We start from the raw sequence: 27,138 nt of genomic DNA, 5'->3' as shown, positions 1-27,138 counted from the left end.
TTCTATTATGGTTATTATCATTAAAATTTTTGATTATTTATTTATGGGGGGGTAAGTGTTGGTTAAAAAAACTTGTTTCATTTTCCATTTTTTTTAAAAATAAAGGAATCGTTTCTTTACTTAGGAAAGGATTTTTCATAAACGTCAGTCAACCGGTTTGGGTCACACTCACAGGATAATGTTTAAGTTGATAATGTGGCTGGTAGACGCTGTCTAATGCAATGTTTTTAACTGTTTACGATGCAACCCAGATTATTGTAAGCGTCGGCACGGTTTGAACGTTCCTCGCTGAAGTAATCTGTTTAGGAGGCGGTCTAATCTCTGTGAAGTTTCCTCCTATTAAACTGAACACCTCCCACTCTGCCAATGTTGCATCAGAATTGCAATATCCGGCTACGTCATCAGCCTTCACCCGGCATCCTGACTGCCTTTAGTCCATACATGTTAGCCAGACTTGCCTAAGTTATCTTTATAGTAAGGTAGCCTTTCACTTGTTATGGCTGACCAGACTGTCGTCGAGAAGATGAGCGAACTGCAAGTGGACGAGGGGAAAAAGGTGACACTCCGGTCTCATAACTTCCTAGCTATGATATTCATTAGCCTGCTAGCAAGTAGCCTGTAGACAGATGCATGCTGTCATACTTCAACCGGTAACGCGGAGCTAAGGCTGACGCTACGGCTAACTTAACTATTTATCAGTAGCGTTATATCGGCGTTTAATTAATGCTAGTAAGACAACAGAAGTATTAGTTCTAGTCTTGTTTTTGTCTACGCAATGCTGTTAAACGAGCATATTTAGGTAGCTTAGCTAAAGGGAGATTTGCACGTATAACTTTGCAATGTATGTCTTTGTTTTAAACAACCTTGAGCCAAACTCAATTCAAAATTAAGATAATTTAAATTACGACCTAATGCACTTTTAAGCTGTCCGAGGGACCGTAGACGAATCAGTTGTAGTATTTGTACAAATCGGCATGCTTTAAATGAACAGCATGTTTTTGTTAAATTTAAGGGTCAGCTTTCAGAACTCATGTAAACCCTCTAGTTTGTCCATTTGTGCTGGATTCACTCAGATCTTACTCTTTTGACCCTTGTGATTTCTTCGTTTGGACCAGTTGGTCAAATTTTACCCACTCTGGTTTCATCGTTTTCAAAGCATGGTTGCATAAAGTGTCCAAATTTTCAGTGTTGTTGCATCATTTTCACCAACTACTCTAATGTGCCCTGATGGATAAGCATTCATTCATGCATGCCTTGCACTTTATTTTACATTTACAGCCAATATGACTTATTTACATGACATTTTTGAAAACTTTTATGATGTTTTTAAACCCAATCCTGTTACCATTGTAAATTATTCTCTTAAGACAGGTGTATTCCCCTCTGTTTTAAAGACTTCTATTAATAAACCTCTTCTGAAGAGAAGCAACTTGGATATATCAGTACCTAACAATTACAATTAATAAAATTTGCCATTTTTAACCAAAAATTCTTGGATAAAATCACAGTACAGAGACTGCTGTAGTTAAAATTGTTGATGAAGTCAGGTCCAACATGGATAATAAATTACCTTCTGTTTTAGTTTTACTGGACCTGATTGCAGCATTTGATACAGTGAACCACAAAAGTCTTTTAAATAGGTTACATAATTTTATTGTCACCTCTGGCACTGTTTTTAACTGGTTTTAATCTTATCTTACTGACAGAAGGTTTGTGTGAATCTTGGGGATCACTCTTCCAAATATTATGGAGTGAGGTGTGGTGTACCCCAAGGTTCAATTTTAGGCCCTACTCTATTTAACTCATTGAGTGCCAGCCCTTTTATAAAACAGAAAGTGCCTTGTGCCATTTTGAGTCATCTTTTAAGACCCACAGAATATTTTGTACTATGATTCTGAAAACACCAAATAGCTCAAATGAAAGAAGAATCTCTCTATTTCATCATGGAAAAAAACGTTTGTTTGTAGCTTGTTCCGTTCTTGATTTATCTAAAGTTGAATAGAGGCTATTTTCACCAAAAAGACCACTTTTTTTTTCTAGAAAGCTGAGAAAAATGCATTTTTTGAAAGAGTCTGTCAAGCAGAACAGTGATTTCAATGTTATAATTTTGCCTTCAATAACATAAAAGATATCTGAAAATTGTATTACAAATGTTATTTTATTGTAAAATAAATAACAATGCTTCCCGTCACTGTCATGCCATTCACACTCTGGAACTGGACGGCCTCCACGGGACCCCCCTTTACGCCCACGTCCTCTCCTGCTTGTTGCTGTATGCATCTAGCTGGCGAGAGACTGCCTTATTTCTCCGACGCATGGGGGGAACCTTGCAGCATTCTCTACGTCTTGACCGCATAGACAGTCGAATTAAAGCGCCGATCTCTGGATTTGCTGTCGTTAAGTTCAGTGTCGGTTTCAGCGAGTAAGCGATTTCTCAGGCAAAAGTTTAAAGTTTCTTTCAGCGTCTAAGTTAGAACTTTTAGCTTAGATTACCTCCGTAACGATCGCTCTGCTCTTTGACCCCTGGGTCTCCACCTCTGACGTTTGATCTACCGTCACTTCCGACTGTAGTGTTTTGACTACGTATCCCAGAAGCCCCAAAATTTTCGTGAGAGTGCCCCCTTGTGCCAGCCACCAAAAAAAAAACACTTTGACATATATATGTCAATGGCACTCAATGAGTTAATATTTATGTTACCTTTGGGAAATGTCATCAGGTCATACGGCATCAATTTCCATAGCTATGCTGATGACACTCAACTTAATGTTGCTGTGTCTCCTGATGACACAGGCCATGCAATGCCCTTTTTAACAGTTTTTTAGTATTAAATCATGGATGGCAGAGGACTTTCTACAACTCAACCAGGACACAGAGGAGAGGGATGGGGTGGGGGTGGGGTGGGTGCTGGTGAGATGAACTCATGTATTTTTGTTTTAATTTTCTGTTTGTGTGTAAAGCACTTTGTGTTACATTGCTTTGTATGAAAAGTGCTATAAAGGTTGGTTGATGATTATTCCTTGTTTTTGAGATTAAAACATCTCTGTGTTAAAGCTTTAAAGCCAACATTAGTTTTCATTAATACTTGTTTTTGTTATTTGTAGTCAGTATGGCTCATTTATTAAAAATCACACAAATTTATTTTAGTGTCAAGTTTAGCAGGTGTGAATTATTGTAACTACAGCATCCCTGAGTCATTTTTTACCCACCAAGACAACAAACATACATTTTTATAACAACATCTAGCTAGAATTGAACATGAAATGTATATTTGCAAAGGGTGTAGCAGGGAATCATTCATGCTATTTTTAGGCAGTTGGATTTAAAATGTATTTTTATTGTTAAATAACTTTTAAAACCAGGTCAACGTCAATCCCAGGACAACATAAAGGTTAAGAGAGGTCTCAAGTCATGTCCTAACTGTTACTACTACTACCGTAATACAAGTCACAAAACAGCAGCCTCAGCAAAGTTTGTGTCTGTGAATGTACTGTATGGCCTTTTGGTAACTTTAAATATTACTATTGTCCAATAAGATCATGTGTGCTTTCCATAATGTGTAGAAATAAATGTAGTAGTTAATTTTCTTTAGATTGTCAGAAAACTCCCATTAACACAATGGTATGATTTTTTTTTTTTTTTTTTTTTTTTTGGACAGGGGGCTACTGAGGGTAATAAAGATGGAGGCAAGAAGAAGTCTAAAAACGCAGCAGGGGACTCTGGAGGCAGGGCAGAGGTGAGTTGCTAAATTAAGTGTCAGAAAGTACGTAGTTACTAGGGATTCCCGATACGGGAATTTGATGCAATTCGATATGCCAATATATTCACAAAATGATGTAACCAATATCTAAACATGGTTCAGACCTAAAACTTCTGTCCTTAAAACTCACAATTTAAAGTTTGAGGATGAACAAATGAACACATTTCATGCATTACAACACACTTTAAAGTGTAAATGTAAATGATGATTAATAAAGAAAAAGACTTCAGCTGAAGCAGGTCTTTTGGTTCAGACTAAAACTCCACAAACGTATTCTTACGTATAGCCATTATTTACAGCTGATATAGGCAGATTTTTATAGCCAATTGATTGGTTGTAATTATCGGCTGAAATTTTTTTATCTGCCAATACGATAATTCACTTTTTAAGCTAAAATCTCCCAATATCGTACTGATCAAAGCAGTTACTACAATTAAACATCACAACAATATCTTCCTTTACAAGGACTTTATTCATGGTGTGCATTTCTATCATGTTGGTGTAATTGTATGCTTAAATGTCTGAAAGCAGCCAGCAATCAGCTTAATAGTTTTCAATTCATATTGAGATTGTAGTCTTGTCAAATATTTTTGTTGTCTATTAAAAGTAATCATTTCAAACATTCCCCTCACCCTATCTACTGATAAACTTTTTTTCTCCTTCAGGGTATTGTAAGCTTTTGGCTTACCAGCATCATACACACTCATTTTATTTTGTTACTTTACAGCTATCACCACCACCTCAGTACATTGATGACCGCCTCACTCTGTACACAAAGCTAAAAGCTGAGCATGATGCCCTGATGGCAGAAAGGGCTGCAAAAGACAGCCGGGCCATCAAGGTCACCCTGCCTGATGGAAAGGTGGTTGATGCCGAGTCCTGGAAGACAACACCATACCAGGTGGCTAGTGGAATCAGGTTAGTGTGGGGATTGAACTGCTGCATTTGATACTAATTAAATGTGACACCCAGCTTTCACTTATGCTTAGAAAAGGGCAAATTTAAGGTTGCGTCAGGATTTTAATTTCCAAAGCCTTCCTGTCAAATTTATTCTGACAGCCTGTAATCACTGTCAAAGTTTTAAAACTTCACAACTCCCACATTATGAGAACAGTAATTGGAAATGACACTGTCTAACCCTAGACCATCCACCAAGGATGAGAAAATACTCTGCCAAAAAAACTCATCAGATGAAAAGGGGATTTTCCTTAGCCTAGTTTGTGAATGATCTCTCAATATGTTATAGGAGCATGTTAGCAAAGATCAAATGTTGACAACCAAAGGTCACATGAACAGATTACACAGTAAACACAGCAAGAAGCTTTAAGAAATATCAGATTGTAAGTCATCACCATTGCGAATCTCACTGCCAGCATTGCTCCATTTGATTAAAAGCACCAACCACAGCCCCACCTTTGTAGGTTTTATGGTGCAATGAGCACATGTTGCTTATGGTTTTAATCTTTGTGGATCATACGCCTTTTAATATTTGTTGACCAAGGTAGTCAAAGAGTATTTCTGATGTTTTAGGGTGTGGGAGTCAGGGATACAAATAGGTGTTTCTGACTGTGCAGAGCCAATATCTAAAGATCCTCCTAACGCACAGGATGTGAAACAGTAAATAAATATACTTCTTGTTTGACCAGCCAAGCTACACCTGTTGTAGAACTAGTGATAACAGGGTGACATGACCAATACATCATGCAAACTAAAGAGAGCTTCATTCTAATGTTTTAATAGTTTTCTAAATTTTCTAAATAACAAATTTATATATTTAAAAAGTAAGATTAATTACAAAAAAAGAGTTTTGAAAATGTTTTTTTTTTTTGGAGTTGTACCACAAGCTTTATATTTTACCTCTTGGCACTAGGGTTGCATCTTTGCATAGATTAAATATGAAATACTTTTGTTTTATTCCTAGTCAAGGTCTTGCTGACAACACAGTGATTGCTAAAGTGAACAACAGTGTGTGGGACTTGGACAGACCTTTGGAGGATGACTGCAGCCTGCAGCTGCTTAAGTTTGATGATGAGGAGGCTCAAGCAGTAAGTCCACTTCATCCCTGCTCTTCTTATATTTATGATTTTCTTTCCCCTCATGTATAGATTAAAAGAGGGAACTGCAGTGTGATTTAGTAAAACCTCTTAAATACTTCTTAAGAAAACTGCTGCATGGTTCTTTCATTTGTGAGCTATTCTCACCTACCAAGTTTTTATGTTACCTGACAAAAGGTACAATCAGATAATTCTAATAGCAACAGTAATGCCATCATTTATATCTGTCTTATGGCGCTTTTTAGGGATTTTTCTTGTTAGCTTTTTTTTAATCGGTTCGATAGACAATTGAGTTCAGACTAGCCTGACTAGTCTAAAACCTTGTTTGTACTTCTGCGGTGAATATTGAGCAGCGGTTGATTTTCAAAGAAAAAAAAAAAGGAAATATTGGAGGAGATGGCCTGTGTGTTCACATGATTAGTTTAGGTAGAGGGCAGGGAAATTTTTGAGGAAATCAAAAAAAAAAGGGACAAATATTTTCGAATTTAGGCAACTAGATTTGACAAATTCTATCATCATCTGCGATTATTTATTTTTCTGTCAAGTACACACAAAATGCTAGTAGGCTTCACTCAGACTGGGAGTTACCTCAGGGTGGGAAACTGGTACTTGCCACCAGTCAAATGTAGGTTTCTTTTTTTTGCAGTGTCAGGTGAATTTGCTCAACCTACCAACCACTGGGGCAGGTAAATAAAAGCAGCGTAACAGAATGATTTTGTGACAGTAAACAGAATGAACTAAATTTTGTTTTTCTGCATATTCCTACTGATTTTTATGACCGGAGCGAAGCGGACCCACAGTGCTGTGAAAAGTATTTCCCCCCTTTCTGATTCCTGATTTTCTGCATATTTATCACACTTAAATGTTTCAGATCATCAAACCAATTTTAATAACTCCCAAAGAAAACCCAAGTCCAGGTACATCTCAAAAAATTAGATTATCATGAAAAAGTTAATTATTTTTTCTCACTCATTTCAGAAAGTGAAACCCATATGTTATATAGGCTCATTACACATAGAGTGAAATATTTCAAGCCTTCATTTCTTGAAATTTTGATGATTAGGGCTGACAGATAATGAAAACCCAAAATTCAGCGTCTCAGAAAATTAGAATATTGTGAAAAAGTTCAATACTGGAAAGTCATGGTGTCACACCCTAATCAGCTAATTAACTCAAAACACCTGCAAAGGTTTCCTGAGCCTTTAAATGGTCTCTCAGTCTGGGTCAGTCGTCCTCTGCTGCGCTTCCGATGGTTCAGGCCTCCACATTGACAATTAATACCTGACAACTGGACACCTTGTCAGGCATTTACACTTACTTAAACGTAAGTAAAATTTAAAACAACAAACATAGTTTTTCCCTTAATAAATAAAATCATCAGTTGGAAACTGCATTTTGTATTTACTTGGGTTGTCTTTGTGAGATATTGAATTGGTTTGATGACCTAAAACACATAAGTGTGATAAATATGCAGGAAATTAGGAATCAGAAAGGGGGAAAAATACTTTTTCAGGTTTACTTACAGTTAAATCTGCATTTGAAGATCTGACTGCAATCTAACCAGCCTTAAAATTACAAAAAAAAAACAAACATGTTTTCCTGTTTATGAACGCATGCAAGTATAGTTAAAATATTCCCAATTGTTGAAAGCCTATAACTTGAATGCTTTAAAGTGAGTGGAAGGTAGATTTTTGAATCCACCTGTCACAGTGGCAGGTAGGCAAAAAAGTTAATTTCCAACCTTGAAGCATTCACTGGTCTACGTGCATAGACCTCTGAGTAGGTTCAGGGCTACATGAACCTCTGGTGTACGCTATGGTGCAGAAATATAAATCAGGGTTAAAGGTAAGAAAACTCACAGAAAACAATAAAAAATTGATTACAATTAATGAAAATTGCTAACATTAGCAATGACAGCACTTCTAGTATTTCAATTCTTGCAGATTAATGTCCACATTCCTGCTCTAAAAGTGTTCAGGGCATTGCAGCATCATTTTTTGGTCAATTAAAACCAAAACACTGCCAAACATGCTGCTCCAATGAAATGTTCTATTCACTGTATTCATTTGCTTATCTATAGATAGCAAAGTAGTGAGAGCACGCCCATTAACTAGAGCTTCAGCTAGTCTGAGTACAACACTGACTAGTAGCAGGCAGCTGTGTTGCAGATGTTACAGTGTTTGACTGACATTGAGGGTCAACATGTAAAAATATGACTATTTTCATTGACTGATTTTCATTTTGGTGCTAACTATGAAGGATTAAGACAGGTAACTCTTTGGTTGACTAAAACGCAGAGCCAAAGTTCAAAACTGAATGACTCAGAATATATGGTTTATATACAGGACAACACACCCAGTCCGTTTAATCCCATTGATTTGTTGCAGGGGGAGCTTAATCCACATATTCAAGGTTAAACTGATGAATGACAGGTTTACAATCAATAGTAAACCTAACACCTTACTTCATTAAATGTCCAGTTCAAAAAGACATTAAAAGGAGACGTGAGGGCGTTAGATAAAATACTGCTGCAATCATGTACTCGTAAAAATGGCAGCAACCGGTGTCGAGTGAATAATGAGACTTGCTCTGAAAATAAAAGTCCAATTTCAACTCCATTGTCCGTACTCGGTGCTGAATATCTACCCAGAAGAAGAGCAATTTGTCATTTCACATTTTTAAGCACTTTTGGGATTTAACCGTCTCAGCCAATTTGCTTTTTAATGTTTCCAGTTGTCAGCAGGTTTTGTAAGACATTTTTCCGATTTTTTACAGAATTCAAGGGAAGTGATGTGACATAGTTGATTTTTTTTTTTTTTTTTTTTCAACAAAGTTACTGTCGATACATGTTACATTAGCACAGACATGAAGGTCATCACTCTTTCCAGTGTGCTTCTAACTCTTAAAAATCACAATAGATGACTCAGTTTTTACTGAATTTTCAAATTAGGTCATGTTTTTTAGGTTTACTGGCACTCGAGCGCGCACATCCTGGGTGAAGCTATGGAGAGGGTGTACGGAGGCTGCCTGTGCTACGGTCCTCCCATTGAGAACGGCTTCTACTACGACATGTTCCTGGAGAACAATGAGTGAGTGGCACAGGCTTTGGCTTCACATTTGTCCGCATAATTAGTTGTGTTAGTCATCTCTTTGTGTTGGTTGTTTACTTCAAAGCTAAGCGGCTGCCAGTCTGGTTCTCTGTCTAAGAGCTATTGCAAATACAAACAGGTGGAGTATAATGACACTAATGCTGTCAAACTGGATTTTTCTCAGGCGTGGAATTTAAATGACATCTTTATATATCGGCCCACAAAATTTGAAGCCTTAAAGCAAATCTATTTAAAACACAGAAGTGGAGATAAGTTGAGTGAGGCTTTGAAAGTGCTTTTAGACACTCTCAGATATTTGAATACATCTTCATCGTAAACAACTTCTTCATTTGACCTTTCCCTAAAAACAGATGCATTTCACTCGGCTTTAGGCAGCGGGAGACCGTGAGGAGAGCTGTCTAATTAATTCTACAACCTCCTTAATGAAGTCATTTTATGTTAATGGCATTCTTAGAGACTGGGATTTTTTTTCCTTTGCAAGGATATTTTGACATTGCCCATGCCCTAAAGCCAAGGACTTTTAACTGTTTGCCCATGCTTGGTAGAGGTTAAAGTTTTGTGGAAGTCAGAATTAAACTGTTAGATAAAATGTCTGTGCACATGGCTAAATGCCTGGTCATACTCCTGGAACCCTCTACAAACACTGGCAGACTAAATTTAGCATTCAAAACAGTTTGCATAATTACAAAGCCTGCATTAAAAAAAACCTTTCCATTAACCTGTTGATGTTTTTTGACAGAGGTGTGTCAAGCAATGACTTCCCATGTCTGGAAAATTTGTGCAAGAAGATTATGAAGGAGAAGCAGCCATTTGAGAGGCTGGAGATAAAAAAGGAAACTCTGCTGGAAATGTTCAAGGTACTCTAACAGTGGTTTTCAGCTGGTCTAGCCTCAGGAAACTACACCTCCACCTTAATGAGCAATTGCTACCAAATTGTCCAGAAATTCTCAGCCACTCAAATTTATGAAAAATAAAAAAGTTGCATTTTTGGGGGCAATACCTCAACCCCCTAATGCTACAACTATATGAAATCACTGAGCAGTATATCTTAAGTCGGTTTGTAGCTGATGTCACTGCCTTCATTGAAAAATAAAAGCCAGCTTAATGCGTTTTGTTCGTTGTGAGGTAAATTTACCAAATCATCAGACTTGGCACAGAGCCAGGCAGCTGCGCTCTGACCGTGGTTCACTGTAAGGTCAGGGGGTAGGCTAATTACAGGAGTGCTTGCCTATTTTTGACTTGAACCGGATGGAGCAGGGACAAACATCTTACCTGTTGAAGGTGTTTTTTAATTCATATTTTACTTGTCTTTAGTCCTGGATGATTAAAAGAAGCACACTGTAGCTTTGTCTCTCTCAAAGCAGAGACGGTTCAATCCCTTCTGTCTGTTAGTGTCCTGATGCTAACGTTTAGTAAATTAAATAATGAGATAGATAGGTTGAGGTCTTGAGAAAACAACCAAAATGTGCTCATCATCACAGCAAAATAGAGTTAAATTAAATATATGGATGCATGTCCTTTTAGGGCTTCCAAACATGAGAATTCTCATCAAAATATTTTTTTCAAGGCACACATTTGGGTCCTGACCTTAGTTGAAAACCACTGCCTTAAAACAACAAATATATAGAAATAAAAAAGGAACAATTCAGAAATTACAGATCTATGAAAACTCTTCTTCTCCACTGCAGTACAACCAGTTCAAGTGTCGCATTCTGAACGAGAAGGTTACTACTCCAACCACCACGGTTTACAGGTGAGTACATGTTAAAAACAATGTCTTTACCTAAAGGGTAAAAATCTTCTGAAGTACTTTAGCTATTTAAGTGAATTCAACTGAATTATTATTTGAGTTGCCAGAGCCTTATATGTAAGCCTGTTACACTGAAAAAATATTTTTTCTTCATAATCACAAACACTTCACAACTGTCCTGCCATTAACACTTTCTCACAGACCAAATTTGAAATGATAACGTGAAATGCACTACTTGTTTGTTTTGGACATACTTTCGAAAAAAAGAAAAACCATACTTCCATTACTATTTCGCCTACGGTAACTTATTCCTTTGTTTTTACACATTGAATTTTGCTGTAGAACACACACAACTTGAGACAGAGTGAGTTCTTGCTCTTGGTACTTTTATAGGATTTGATAGCCATGAGAAAATTTGAGGCTGTTTCCAGTCACAATACCACTGGTAATCCTATTCTTCTTTTAAAAGACATTGAACACTCATTCTGCGTTTCAGATGTGGTCCTTTGATTGACTTGTGTCGGGGGCCCCATGTGAGACATACTGGAAAAATCAAGGCACTAAAAATCCATAAGGTGAATGTTTGTTTTGTTGATGCTGTATATTGAATTATCAGGTAGATGTAAGTGTACCTTGGGATTCTTTAAGTGTAAGCACATTTATCACGTTTAAAGAATAATAGTTACCTTCTCTGTTGTACTTAATGAGTGATGGACTCAAAAGTATGGAAAAGCCTAATGTGCTATTTTGGTGTGCCAGAATTCATCTACATACTGGGAGGGAAAAGCAGACATGGAAACGCTTCAGAGGATCTATGGAATCTCCTTCCCTGACCCCAAAATGCTCAAAGAGTGGGAGAAGTTTCAGGAGGATGCCAAAAACAGAGATCATCGCAAACTGGGTCGAGTAAGAAATGATATGTTAACGTTGTTTGGCAAAAGAACTGACAGTTGTAGTCTTTTAACATAGTCTCTTACAGGTCATTGCTAAAGGTTACCAAGTGGTATTTTTCATTTTATTTCATTAAGCTCTGGTATTACTACTTAGGTGTGGTTATTATCCAAACTCCAAATAAATCTATCAAATCCAGCTAGAGTACTTCCTACATGTATGAGCTAGGTCACACTGGGTGTGATCTGACAGTAATTGAGAGTAATATTAAAAAAATATCTAGTATTGGAGTTGAATAGCCCCAAAAAAAGGGGTGGTATCGCTCAGTTGTGGAATTACAAGAAAGTTCCTCTGTGTTTCTATCCTGAAAATAAAACTGACAGTGACATGATAAAAACAGCTTTTTCCAGCTCTTGGTGGTGATAAAATTCTCTTGTTGATTCTAAAAGCATTCAGTGAGATGTTTAAGAAGTTTTGTAAAGCTGTAATTGTATGCCAGCAACTAAATGACCTCGTCCTTTTTTGCTTAAGGGAGTTGACGAGTCAAAACAGGGTGTGTGTGTGTGTTATTGCTTTTCATGTAATACTGTAACAGGTGTAAAAACAATGAACAGGAGACAGCACTGTGTCATGCAAACCCTGGTTAAATGGAATTTATTGATTGAAACCAGTTCGACCTGAGTGCTAGCTACTTGTAATTTTCACATACACTAACAAGCCCTGATTTTTTTTCCTCTTTAGGAGCAGGACCTTTTCTTCTTCCATGACCTGAGTCCTGGAAGCTGCTTCTTTCTACCCAAGGGAGCCTTCCTCTACAACACCTTGATTGAGTTCATTAGAGTAAGTGAGAGCTGTCAGAGGCAGAGTGAATATAATGCTGTGATCTCTCTGAACTGTGAGACATTAGAAAGACAGAGAGAATGAGTCAGAGAGCTTAAATTAGCACAGGGACCTGGGGAGAAGGGAAGAACATAATTTGACCTTTAGAAGGTAGATACTTTATTATAAAACATATGCCTGCAATTAAAGTAACTCAAAGCATTATGTTCTTTCATTAAACAGGTAAGAAAGTTAAATGCAGGGTATTCAATTCTTAAATGTGACAATTACAGGATAATGAAAAAAGTTTTGGACAAAAGGGTCTGTCTTTATTAAATCAGTATAAATACAAAACATTAAAAACCTTAATTATACCACATCTACCCACAACAATAATGCTGTAAATAGATGTTCCCTTGAACAAGAAACCATTTTAAGAATCTCAGCATAGCTTTTATTTGTCTGCCAATTATTTTGAATAAAGATATATAAAAGGGACAAGATTGGCAGCTTTGAAAAATGTTTGTTTCCCTGTTCTTAATTTTCATATGTTGCATTTGCATTGCATTAAACATCGGGAGCAATTATAGTTACGATTTTTGAATGAAGATAGGTGCTTTAAGAGCTATGCTTGTAAAATTAACAAAATACCTGGAACATCTGAAAATTACTTTTACTATTGCAATTAGATTTTCATTTGTGAAGTGTAAAGCAGCAAACATAAAGCTCCACAAGCATGTAGTTTAGAGAGCAACTTTATTAGACCATCGCATTTTGACCCTAAAGAAGGCCACAAGCTGAAATGTGTCGGTCTACTTCAGTTGTTCTCTAAACTGCGCATGTTGTGGGAGCTTTCTGTTTTCTTTGGTAGTTGGTGGAGTTGTGCCAGATATTCCTGCCTCAGCTGTCTGTGAAGTTTAAAGCAGACATCAGACAAAGCCAAAATTTTATATAAAATGACTGCTTTGTTCTTTCAGTTTATCTCAATTATCCCTTCATAATGTGTAAACCAACAAGTGTAATATGCAGAAGAATCACATAGTTTTCCAGACTTTGCCTTCAGAGTTATCTGCAGTTTACTCATGAGTTGTTAATCAGTGAGTGTGAAGGTAATGCAAAAATGGTTTAAGTTTTTTGTTTGTAGTTGTGATTAGTTCATAGTATTATCATGGCATTAACTCAGAACAGTTTTATACTAATCCTCTTTGTGTGACATCTTATTTGGCAGAGTGAGTACAGGAAGAGAGGTTTCCAGGAGGTGGTGACGCCAAACATCTACAACAGTAAGCTTTGGCAGACGTCCGGTCACTGGCAGCATTACAGTGAGAACATGTTCTCCTTCGAGGTGGAGAAGGAAATCTTTGCCCTCAAACCCATGAACTGCCCAGGACACTGGTGAGAAGTCTTTTTAAGTTTCCAAAATGATATCGGATTTTGATGGATAAATCAGGCCATTATAATTTTATGTTTTATTCTTTAAGTTTACATAGTTTCCATGGATGGTTGTGGAGTGTGACATGTTCCTTTCCAACATGAATAGTTTAAAATATTAAATGAGGTCACAGTGCAACTTGTTTTGCTCTTACTCTTTAGTATAGATTCCAACAAAAGATTCTCTTTCAGTCACGTAGCGTAGGGAAACCATGAAGCAGTGTTTTAGCACACTTTGTAATTTTGCACAGTGGGTCTGTTAACAGCTGTTGACTCATTCTTTGTGAGAAGTTTCATCTTTCACTGCTACATCAGTTTGTCATCCAGTTCGGCTCTACTTGTAATAGACTGATACTCCTGCCATGTTTTCTGTGCTTGAATGACCCACTTTAATTTACTGCTGAATGCTGCATTGCAGTGTATAAGAACCAGACTGCAGCTCTTTGTATTCAAATCTTTTATCTCCTTTTACTGCTTCAATCTATGAGCGCTCCTCATGGGCAGCCCCTCTGGAGATCGCACTGAAATGGAAATTGAGATGGCAGACGCATTTTGTCTCAGTGCAGGATGTTAGTGAAATCAAATATTGATTGTCTTCAAAGAAGGATTGAAGCAGTGAAGCAATTTCCAGTTATTGTGAGAAGTCAGAGTAGAAGATGATAATTGCAGTATGTGTGTTGTTACACGCTCTGCTCATCTGTCTTTAGTCTGATGTTTGATCACCGGCCACGCTCCTGGAGAGAGTTACCACTCCGCATGGCTGACTTTGGTGTCCTGCACAGAAACGAGCTGTCAGGAGCCCTCACAGGTCTCACGCGTGTTCGACGTTTCCAACAGGATGATGCTCACATCTTCTGCACCATGGACCAGGTGAGTCCATACCGATGCACTGACAAAACTCAGCCATGTTCAAAAAGGGGACATCTTTTAAGGAATAAAAATTAGATGATAAAATTACTGAAACACCTTACATAAAAAATCTTAAATGACGTCATATATGTAAAAGAAAGCATGTGTAGAGCATGAGAGGGGCCATTTGAAGAAGGGCTGCTCAATTATGGCAAAAATCATCATCATTATTTTAGTTGATATTAAGACCACTGTTACTAAGCACAATTACACTTATGCTACGTTACGCTACCACACCAATGCAACGAATTCTGCTAGTTATTTTGCATTGTTATGGATGCAACTCCTCAAAACCAGAGTGGGTTCATATGACTAAGGTCATTTGACCTTTTCTGAACAGACAGCTGCCTTTCAATGATGTCCTTTAGCACTGTTGTTTCTCAAACAGTACAATCAATGGCCCCCTCTGGTCCTCACTTAAATTAAAATGAGTTATTTTGGTGAGAAGGGCAGAGTTTGCACTTTTCTGTAGAAGGGAGGATCCACTCATGAACAAAACAAGTGCAACACAGTATGTAGTACAGAGATCATCTTGATTATCTTTTTCTGATTGTCAGAAATTATATTTGAAACTATTAACTGCCCAACACTAGTTTAAAGTCTGACAAACTGCATCTTACAATGTTTTTGTGCTGAAAATTTACTTTTCAAATGAAAATAATCTGCAAGTTTGGAGTCAGAAAGAAGTGAGCTAATTTCACAGACCTCTGCAGCCTCTTCTGCTGGAGGCTAGCAGCTCAGAGCAACATAAGGCACCTCTATCACACCCCAGTATGAAGCTGAACTTTTTCAAATGCAATGTGAGTAATGTGTGCCCCTGGTTTTGACAAAAAAATAGAAGAATGGATGCAATTAAAAGACAATATCTCTGGTTCTGCTGCATTGATTTGATACTTTAACAAATCTGTCAGCCATGAGTCTGGCAGTGTTATAGGAGTGCAGAGCTAAATTGGTGCAGAAGTTTTAAAGAAAGGATTTATTCATCCCACCATCACCTTTTTCCTGCAATAATTGTGACAAATGTTTCCACTTTGCCATTAAATCTGTTTGATGTACTGGGAGATAGAAAAGGTGTCAGAAAAGTTCAGTGTCTTGGCTGCATATTTCATAAAATGTCAGTAAAAGTCTGTCACATTCTCAGCTAAAGTTGGTGGGCTCCACAGGCTGCTGCAGTCTGGAAAAGCAACTTGCATGTAAAGTCTTTTCAGTAGAGAGAAGCACTGCCAATATCAATGAGAACAAACAGGATGTTGGAAGCCAGAATAGATTCCTTAATTAATTTGTTCAAATGTAGTGACACTGCAACCTGTAGCCAGGATCCCACTGATTGTGTTTTCTGTTTATCAGTAATGGCAGTGGATTCAGATGGTTAATTATTTGATTGCACTCTGTGTACAAATTATCTCAGATTTTTAACTTGTTTTCACCTGCTGCTGCTAAGAAAATGCTGCTTGTTCTGATCCACCAACTTAAAGCAAACTTAATGCAGCCTGTAGAGAATGTGCTCTTATCTTAAACTTGCCATTATGTTCAGATTACTGATGCTCTTTCAGAATTTATGAGACTTTCTTTCACTGACACCAGTTAAATTTATATAAATGCAACAAATCAGAATAAAAGCCTGATCAAAATAAAAAGGTGTGTAAACATACCAGTCTGAGGATTTTGAATTCATTCTGAATGAGAGGGGTGCTTTATGTTTCTTATCTTTCCAGTTGGTGTCCATTACTAAACTCTATCCAAATTTGTCTTCCTGTTCAGGGTTAAACTGCTGTTAGTGGTCATACCTGCATGCCCCTCTCTTTAACAGTGTCTGAAGGTCCTCCTGTAGACCGTCACTGTCCCCATGTTTATCGAAAAATAGTCAACAGAAATCAATTTCTTACAAGTTATAACATTTTACATTAACTTTAATAGGAAGTATCAGCTTTTTGTTCTACTGTTTCTGACACATTAGACAGGTTGGAAAGCTGAGATAACTTTTTTATTCTGATTAAATGCCTGATGAATGTATTCAGGCATCAAAAATTGTATCACTTGATTGAGCATCTATATAATGGTACATTTTGAAACTCCAATCAGAATGACTTTAATTGGTCTTAAGAAACATCCTGCATGTAAACATAGTTATTGAAATGGTCCTTTTAACTTTCATCTCTGTGTTTTGTATCCTGTTTTATCATGTTCTTCATGTTAAAGGTGCTTCCCTTAAAAGCATAATTCAGTGAAGGCACACAATTGCCTAACTTTTGGGCACCCCTAGGGGGTGCCCTAAAGATCTCAGGGTGGGCATGGGACAAGGTCTGCTCTTTTATTGTCAAAATAAGATGTACATATATATTTTTTTAAACCATGATTAGAGACAGAAAACATTAGACTCACCCTTAAAGGTGACAGATGAAGATGATTTATTCATTTTTGTGCAAAAAAAGTCACAATTTGGGGCATAAAAACATTTTTGAGATTATAAAATCATATATTTACAAGAAATCAAACTAAGAATTTTGGAGTTTAAAAAGTTTAAAATTAACAAAAAAAAAAAAAATGAAATTAAGAAGTTTAAAAAGTCTAAAATTTTAACACTAGAAACTCAAAAAATGCAAGTTTTTAAAATTGTAATTTTTACAACAGTGTAAAGTTAAAAAAAAAAAAAAAAAAAAAAAAAAAAAAAAGCAAAGTACCAAACTGACAACAGGTTGAATTTTCAACTTAATAGTCTCAAAAAAATCTCATGTTAATGACTTTAAAAATTTGAGAATTTGTGATTTTTTTTTTCTTGAAAATGAACAGATCTGCTTAATTTTTTTTCTACAGTAGCCCCGATACACCATTGTAATAATGGATCATTTTTACATAGATCTCTTGTCAAGAGAAAGTGTTTGAATGCCTATTTTGTTTGGATTTTCAAATGAAAACAATTAAAATTGATGTTAGATTTTTCAAAGTGGGTCATTTGGGGCTTAGCTTTTCTTAGATATGAGTAGAAGGACCCAAAGGAAAAAAAAAAGACTTGGAACCACTTGCCTAACTAGTACCTTCAAACTACAAAGCAGCACAGTAGCAATGAAAATCACAGCTTTAGCTGCTAGAAATATTCAGTCATGAAATATTATCTCTATTAATCTGAGCAGTTTGGTCTAATTTCTTCTGATTACAATATAATTTCATTCTCTGTTAATAGGCGAGTACAAAGATGAAATCACCCATTACAGCAGTAATTATACTTGCAGCAATGCCCTGCAGCATGATACAGTTTCAATTTGTTTTGACCCCAGATTGAAGAGGAGATTAAGGGCTGTCTGGACTTCCTGCGGACTGTGTATGACGTGTTTGGCTTCACTTTCAAACTCAACCTGTCCACGAGACCAGAGAAGTTCCTGGGGGACCCGCAGATCTGGGACCAGGCAGAAAAGGTAATCACAGGCATCCTTGCTTCTGTCATGTGGCTGAAAATGTGCTCAGCAGTCTCAGTGGAGAATAAGAGGCTGATCTGTGATATTATTAAATGGAAAGTCTGGAGCTGCATCACAGACAGCAAATGGAAGAGTGTGATTTGTCAACTTAGAGGACATTTATATTTTAATGAATTAGTTTTTTATGCTGCAGATCTGCTGTCAGATCAGAAAACTCTCGCTCATCTCCCGAGAATCTACATCAGTGCCATCACTGTTTGCATTTGATGTCAAATCAAATTCTCTCTCTGTGGAACAGCTCTATATTTTACATTTTAGGTTCAGCTTGAAGAAGGTTTGGGAGAGCGCATATTATGTTTAAACAAAATCAAATTTAGAACAAGAATAAGTGAATTAAACAAATGATAATGTCAGCATTAGATAAAACATATCAAGGTTCCTTCTTTAAACATTCTCCAGAAATGGAGATGAACCTAGAAAATCAACATTAAGTGACATTAGTTGTATAATGATGTCATAAGTATACTGGATTGTATTATTGGAAGCACAACTTTGTAAAACACACGGATTATTGAAAATAGATCTAATGTTTCAAAAGGTTAGAGCCATCAGCGCCTATATACTCCCATGCATCTATTACAAGGGGGTGGTTTTGAAAAAGGATGTTGCAGTGGCAAAATGGACCTACACGTCTCCTTCACTGCTGATCCACCTGATGTTTACCAAGCTATTCTGTTGTAGATGTATGCCCCTCTGACCAGGCAAGCTAACATAAAAAATACTGATAGAAGTTATGCAATTTTACAAAGGTTTCTTTGTACTCAGCACAGCCCCCACGATTACCCTTGCTACTGCAACATAGGCATCCAGAGAATATGCAGAAATGTTGATGAAATGAGTGCACAGTATGGACAGAAGCCTCTGAATGTGTATCAAACACAGAGCATAGAAGAGCCTGCATCTGTTTGTCTTACAGCAGGATGAGGTTAGACTTCACATCACATTTGTTTCTCTCTTGATCCGACTGAAAGGTTTGCTTACTGTTAGCAGTAATATATTACATCAGCTGGGCATCTTGCTTTGTTCAGTTTGTTGTGTTTTCCTTTTGATGCCTTGCTGTCCCCAACCATCTTCATTGATTGTCATATTTTTGTCACATCGATCATCATTCTTTTCAAGGTTTATGTAAGCCTGGCATCTCAATCTTAATCTCCTGCAGGCTGCCAGGAGTCAAAATGTTCATGAGTTTTAAAATGCGTTCTCAGTTTAATCAACAGAAAATGCTCCATTTTTCACAGCCACTGGAAAGATATACTCAGGCTTAAGCTCCAACTAATCACAGACAGTTGCCCACAGGGGACTGTTTCCAAATTCATACTTTAAAAGATGACAGCTCAATACGCAAGATAAAATGTGAGCCATTATACTACAGATAGGGGGTTTAATCCTTGTAACTGAGTCTCTTTGTGTCTTTTTGATATTTCATAAACTTTAAAGAGCTCCTTTTAAGTTTCCTCTGGTCTGCAGGCAATGGTGTCATTGTTTTGTCCTCCATGTTTCATCTTAACTTAATTATTAAGCGTGTCTTCTGCTGTTTCAATCATAACATTACTGATAATGGGCAGTTTGGGCTTGTCATTTTATAAACAACCAATCCAGTGGCAATGGTACTATATATATTAATCACTCTGTATTTTTGAGATAGCACTTAAGAGGAAAACTGTGCAGAGATGTGCCTACTGCTTTTGACTGCATATGGTAATAACGATATATTGCTAAATCACAGTTGTCAAAATAAGAAAAGCATTACTGCACCAACATAACATATGATATTGTTAGGAGAATTACAATAGCTTAAAAGTTGTACCGTTGTTTGTTGACCTATCAGACAGAAGTTTCTGCGGGAAAACATTTCATAAATTCTGCTGTGACTTTTTATGATTAATGTTTATATGCTCAAAGGTGGAAAATTATGTACACAAAATGTGTCTGACTTGTAAACTTGGCATAGTGACTGGAACAGAACTCAACGAGTGTTTCCTTCACCTCATTAACTCCCTCACAAGAAACAATAAAGTATTATTGAGACGTTAACATTTCTCAGCTCAGTGATTAGTTCCAGATGAAGAAAATGTCAGCTCCAAATATACAGCTCTGTTCAACAACACTGTTTACTTGCATGTTGGTCAGCCATTGATAGTGTAACAAAGCTGTAATTGTTTGTTTTCACAGCAACTGGAGAATAGCTTGAACGAGTTTGGGGAGAAATGGGTTCTGAACCCCGGTGACGGAGCTTTCTATGGACCAAAGGTGAGCAATGTACTGCAGTAATGATGCACTTAGAGGGTTACCATGTGTCCCGGAAAAAACCTAGAAAACAATTAACCAGTTTTGCAGTTGCTGAAAACATATGAGTAGACGGAGTAGATAAAATGCAAACTGTCTTTGTTCAGTCCCAAAAACAGATGCCATTGTCATCTGAAAGGACTAAAAGATGTTTGCGGTTATATCAAACAGTGACAATAGCTTATGGTATTGGGAATAGCCTACATGTTAGTAGCTTTTGAAGAAGCAAAGTCTGATGCATGAGATAAGTTGTGCTAGATCACTTGTTGTCATTATTACCATCGTCATTTTTAGGGAGACGGATGCAGTATACTTTTGGGCTTTTCATTTTTTAAATAGCCTAGTTTTAATTGTCTGGTAGAAAATAAGAGGGCAAGTTTGGCTCTACATACCTAAACTATTATTGGATTCTACTTGTACTGATACAATTTAGTGCTGTAAATCTGTAGGTGTCTTTGCATTATTTTATGATAAGTTCCCCATTTATAAGCCTGTATTAGTTCATGGTTATAACCATAGACTGCACATCTTTCGAATCAGACGGAAAGGAACATGGTTTATGGGCATGATGTATTCCTGTCGTACCAGCTAAATTGTCACTAGAAAAGTCCAGGAAAATGATCTATAGGAAACAGTGGGCAATCTGCTTTAACTGGGAAATATTCAAAGGGCCATTGCTGATGTTTTTGTGCGCTGTGTTTGCAGATTGACATTCAGATCAAGGATGCAATCGGCCGGTACCATCAGTGTGCCACAATCCAGCTTGATTTCCAGCTTCCAATCCGCTTCAATCTCACCTTTGTCAGGTAACTCTTCTGCTACTTTTAAAATTCACATCAGTAAAGGCCAGCTGCTATAAAAGACTTATGGTCTTTAAATGTATTATAGCACAAATTTATCTACCCAAAGAAATAACTTTTTATAGTGTCATTGGAAAAAGTGCTGAAGGGGAAGAAGATTATGGGATACACTTTATAAAAAAAATGCAACGTCCATTCATGGAGAATTGCCACAGTTTTATAGCTGCCCCAGAAGCTTAAGGTTTTTTATTTGACTGTAAAATGTCTTTAATCAGAAAGAAAAACAGGGGGAAAAAAAGATTATTCCTTAACATGATCACTGTTGTTTTCATTTTGGATTTGTCTCTCTGTGAAACGCTAATTGCTTTTTCCTCCTGTGATGAAATTGCAGCCATGATGGTGATGACAAGAAGAGACCAGTGATCATCCACAGAGCCATCCTGGGATCAGTGGAGAGGATGATTGCTATTTTGACCGAGAACTATGGAGGCAAATGGTTTGTAAAAATTCAAATTTAAGAGGTTGATCCATCAATAAAGAGTCAACACTAGTCATAGATTTTTTCGATTTTTCAGTTCTTTCTGAACACTGTTATTGGTCAGAGCTCTGTGTGGCTTTGTTATACTCAGGTTTCTTTATATGTGTTCTGTTGTGTGTTCAGGCCACTCTGGCTCTCTCCTCGCCAAGTAATGGTCGTGCCTGTGGGGGTGGCCCATGAGGAGTACGCTCAGAAGGTAATCACTGTCCTCTTATCATATTTTTCTTAAACAGCACAAACAGAAATGTAAGTCTATCAGTGTTCTAAAATCAAAACCAAACTGTCCCATCCTGTAGAGCTATCATGTTACCACGATTTTAGTTTTCATATGATACTAGTAAACATGTAATAACTGTGTTTTTGATACCACAGAAAAAAAGACCTCCATGGCACCTAAAACTAATTATTTTAGTTAATGTTGACATCCAACTTGCACATTAGAAAGTGACACTGAATAAACCAAAATAAACTATTAGGGGTAACTAATTCTGGTTGTTTTGATTTTTTTTTTTTTTTTTTTAAGTTCTTTGGAGCATAAACACTGAAAAACAGTCATACTCTCTCTCCCACCTCTGCATGCTCCCTCTCTCTCCCTCTGCTTTTGGCAGCTTTGGGTTGAAAATATGACTAAAAAATATATTTTTTTTTTCTTTAGTTGCTTTAATACTTCCAGTACTGTTTAACAAAAATAACATATATGGTTTCGTTTAAAGCAGGGCTTCTCAGCTGATCTAATGCAAGGAAGTTGTTTTAATGAAAGAAGAGATGGATACATATCCTTCAAAATAAAAGCACATCATTGAATTTTTGCCATAAATTTTTGTTCCAGGCACACATTCACAACCCAGATAGGGGAAAATGGGGTTGGTTGTCACAGGTTTTACTCTAGTATGTATTGCTCATCATCAAAACGTCTTTCAATAGTCATTCCTACATTAAATTTAATCTTAAGGTGTTGCCTTGAAATGTGTATCCCTTTCACTTTCCGACTTATTGTAACAAAGAGGTAATTAACTATCAAAGACAATTTGACACATTGTGACAACTGACCCCATCATGGAATGGTTGTCACACATGTTGGGGTTGTTTGTTACAATGTTATTTTTAAGCGAAAAATCTTACAAAGAAGGCAAAAATAAATTCGAAAACTTCACAAAATGAGCAAGGAACAGGAACATCTTCCTCCTCTAGCAACATAAAGAACAAAACAAATGTGCATTAGACATGTGACGACCAACCCCAGCTGGAAATTGTTGCTAGCATCAAGGCTAACAACTGTCTAACATCAAGTTAGCTAGCTAACAACAATCTAAACTATAGCATTCTCTTCACACTTTTTAAGGGTAACACTTGTTTTTTTTCCTGAATCCATGGTGTAAAAGCCTAGAATAAAAATACTGAGGAGCCGAATATTGACAATTTGACATAAAAAACACAAAAAGTCCTCTCACCTCAAGTTCAGCTGTCCGACTCCAGAGAAAACTATGTAGGTGAGCTCTGATCCCAATTCTGGAAATGCCCATACCAAATTTGGGGAGATTGCCCTCTGGTGACAAGATATGAGTGTGACAACCAACCCGTGTGGCAACCAGCCCCATTCTCCCCTACTTGGCTTCACCACCCACTTTTGGGTCCAGACCCTCCTGTTGATAACCACTGGTTCAAAGCATTTGGTAATGAAAAAATATGACAGTATCAAACATTTTGACTACCTTACCAACCTATGGAGCCTGTGTTTATTATTGATAAACACAGACTAGAAACTTGTAATGCCTCATGGTTGTAGTGCTTCCAGGTAAATTTTAGTTTATGTAATGAACTGAACTTGAACCAGAATGATTATTAAAATCACACTACATTATCTAACACAGGAGTTCGCAAATTTTGCTATGTTAAGAATCTCCATATAGTGTTAGTCTTCGGTGTATGCATTTTTTAAAATTTCTAGTACATGACCATTGTTTCAGTTGTCTCTCGTTCCTCCAAGTGCCCAGTCAGGACCCCTCCTTTAGAAAAACATTGTTCTACTGAATCTGTAGTATAGATTTTAAGAGTACCAAAGCTTAATACAATTTGGTTGTACTTATTGACTTTCTGCCATCATTTTTATTGATCATGAAAAATTTTACCAACCAAAGTTACTGTTGAAATCCTAGAAAGTGGGAGAAATGCTTCAAGTAAGTCCAACGACAGACTCAGTAGGTTTAGGGGAGCTTGCAGGTTGTAGCAAAAAGCAGAATGGGTTAAAATATAATTAAGAATTGAGACAGTGAACTACAGTGGGTTTTTTAGGACAGAGACAAGTAATAGTCACTTGAATTTGCCTTTGATTTCTCTTCTAAAAATACCTAACCAAACCTGCTTGTTTACAGTCTGTCAAAGAGCAGGTGTGTGTCGCCCTTCCTTAACTGTTTAATCTAGTTTTTATTTGTCCATCTGCTTAATTAATGCAACTATTGTAATATCAAACTTCAGTTTCACTTTTAAACTGGTGTCTCAAACTGGAATTTTATAGCAAATTTTACACAAAACATTTGCAAAGTAGGCACCCATACACCCATGAAACCATTAACTAAAAAATAAATTGAACTCTGATTGTGGCTGAATTAATAACTTTTCCAAATAGTGTTGAGTCAGCTCAAATAATACATTTTATCAGTAGTTTGTATTATTTAGGTGAAATCGTTTAACTTTAATGCACACGGGCACAGACTTGACTAATTCTGCTGTCTTTCTGGCAGGTGAGGCAGGACTTCCACGACATTGGCTTCATGGCTGACGTGGACCTTGACCCCGGCTGCACTTTGAACAAAAAGATTAGAAATGCACAGTTGGCACAGTACAACTTCATCCTGGGTCAGTGCAAACACACTTTTCTTTAATTTTTATTTCTTGTTCGTCTAGATACTAATTTTTTTTCCTCTTTGCTTTTTTCCAAAGTGGTGGGAGAGAAGGAAATGACCAGCAACACTGTGAATGTTCGCACCCGAGATAACAAAGTCCATGGCGAGCGCAGCGTGGAAGAGTGCATTGAGCGTCTCAAACACCTCAAGACCTCGAGGAGTAGAAACGCTGAAGAAGAATTTTGAGCTTTCTCAAACCTGTGCTATCAACTCGTCCATCTCTCTACAGTACCTCGAGTTTGTGAACTTAAAAGGGCCATGTGGTTAAAATCAGCTTTAATGAGGGATAAACTGGTGCCTAGTCTCTGTTCTGTGTCCCTTTGAAATCACGTTTTCAGAATGGTCATTATGTCCTTATTTTCCTGTTGTCTTCCATCGCCTCATAACGGTATCATTTTTATTATCAAGTCTTCAGATTTATCTCCTCATGAGCAGAAGCTTTCTTGTTCTTCTACATATACAAAATTACTTATGAGACTGTAACATGATGAGATCTTTGAACAGCTTTACAGAACACTTTTTTACATTGAACAAATCGCACCATTAAAGCTACCAAAAACATTTTCCAAATTGATGACTGGTTAAAAAAAAGAGGGGAAATGGTTTGTAACGCTCTTAAACTGTTTGTATCGGTCATTCTTTCTTCAGGGAATTATACATAGGTTACAGTTTTGATAATTAAAAAATATTATTGATCTCTGTCTCATCTTTTCTTTAATGTTCACCTTTATTTCCAATTACTGGTAAAATATTCTTTTTTTGGCTGAACAGCATCTTTCAGTAACTGTGAAATAATTCAAAAGAGCCAAATGTGCTGGAATCATGACTACAAAGATGTACAAGGAACTGAAAGTAGGGATATCTGAGTATAAATTCTACCAACATGTCCTTTTTTTAACCTGTTACAATATTCACTTGTTGAAATCCTGCGCATAGACACTTTACATAAGAACAATTGAGCCCAGAAACCTTTATTTTTCAAAAGCAGGTGATAGAAGGTTTGCTGGAAGTTAGTTTCTGTAGTCATAGTGGATGTTTATCACCTTTCTCCACTCCTGAATCTTCACCAGGATGGAAATCACTGATGAGCTGGAGGGGTAAATACCTAATGCCTATTATTACATGCTTACTGAACTGTAGACTATTTATTGTGCAGTCTGTAGCAGCACATTAGGGTGGAATGGAAATTTTCTTTCTGGTGTTCTGCCTACTATGGGCCATATATTTAAAATTCTTAGAGATTTTTACATTTTTAATAAGAAAGAGACCTTCTAAATAGATTAAAGCATGTCACATTAAATGTACAAATTACTATTAATGCCACGTTTCCTAAGTTTTTGTCTCCTTTTTAACCTGAAAATACTTTTTAACATTTCAGTTTGAAATTTAGTCAATAATTGATGATCCCTCCTGCAAAAGTCCACTGTTAATTTTAAATTATTATTCAAACCACTAGTGGGTGCTATATCTATTTACTGCATACCCTGAGTCAACAAATACTGACAGTAGTGTGCCTCACCAGTTAAACATCGTGGGTAAAAGCCTGCTACTGATCAATACTTGACTTTATTTTGTACAGAAAACAAATTACAAATGAAAATGTATTGTTGTGGCATTAACTATTGCATGTTTTAAGTCACTCTTTGCTTGCTATAGTTCAGTGACGATGCATAACCGCCTCTTAGAGATACTATTACTTCCATTTATTGAAAAAGGATCTAGTTATATCATGCAAACTTCTTCCTAGGTCGACACATTACAAAAGTCGGAGTAAAAAGTGTTGTCACAGCTTCAGAGAAGGCTTTAAGTGCCTAACTCTGACTGCAGGCCAATAAAAACATTGATTCTGGCTGCTTTACAAGTTGCAAGTAATTAAAATAAGTGAGAAGCTTTTGGTTATTTTGGCCAATTTCAGCTTTTCAGCACCAAATAAATCATGTTCACAGATTTCTCGTAGGCCTATATTTTATGCTTACTGGGGCACTGGTGTAAGGTTCCTGGCAGTAAAAGGACTTTAAAAGCTAGAACTTTAAAAAACTGTGACCTCATTCTGGCAAACACTGTTTTGGTAATTTTCTGGCATTATCACAACAGTTACAAATGTCCATTATATATGTCTCTCAGGAAATAGGAGCATGAAAATAACAGTGTTGGGACACCTTCATATTAAATCTGACCACAAGGTGGAACAGCTGATCCAGGTTCTTGTGGGGGGAAAATGAGTGGGGCTGATGTCGGTGGAGTGTGGGAGAGAAAAACATTTTGATAAGGGGTTAATGAAAAAGTCAATGGAGTAAGAGAGTGCCAACAGACAGAGCAAGACAGCCAGAAATCTCTGGGGATTCGACCGGGCTGTAGACTCTCGGCCTTCCTGTGAATTGTCCTCGCTCCCTCTTGCCCCGCTGGATCCTTCCTG

The 27,138-nt window shown here is 37.0% G+C and overlaps 1 protein-coding gene across 1 annotated transcript; it reads left to right on the top strand.

Annotated features, from left to right (window-relative positions):
- The first annotated feature begins 398 nt into the window (after positions 1-398).
- tars1 (threonyl-tRNA synthetase 1) lies at positions 399-25,417 on the top strand. Its single transcript, XM_041786448.1, has 19 exons — positions 399-556; positions 3,657-3,734; positions 4,486-4,676; positions 5,680-5,803; positions 8,777-8,901; positions 9,662-9,779; positions 10,611-10,675; positions 11,169-11,247; positions 11,432-11,578; positions 12,305-12,403; positions 13,611-13,777; positions 14,521-14,683; positions 17,998-18,135; positions 20,368-20,445; positions 21,187-21,287; positions 21,673-21,777; positions 21,943-22,015; positions 24,561-24,675; positions 24,760-25,417. The coding sequence occupies exons 1-19, from the start codon at positions 497-499 to the stop codon at positions 24,906-24,908; spliced, it is 2,175 nt and encodes a 724-aa protein (XP_041642382.1). The 5' UTR covers positions 399-496; the 3' UTR covers positions 24,909-25,417.
- Positions 25,418-27,138: the final 1,721 nt, after the last annotated feature.

The sequence above is a fragment of the Cheilinus undulatus genome, linkage group 5 (genome assembly GCF_018320785.1).
Source record: "Cheilinus undulatus linkage group 5, ASM1832078v1, whole genome shotgun sequence".
NCBI lineage: Eukaryota > Metazoa > Chordata > Actinopteri > Labriformes > Labridae > Cheilinus > Cheilinus undulatus.
This window is presented reverse-complemented; position numbering and strand designations above follow the sequence as displayed.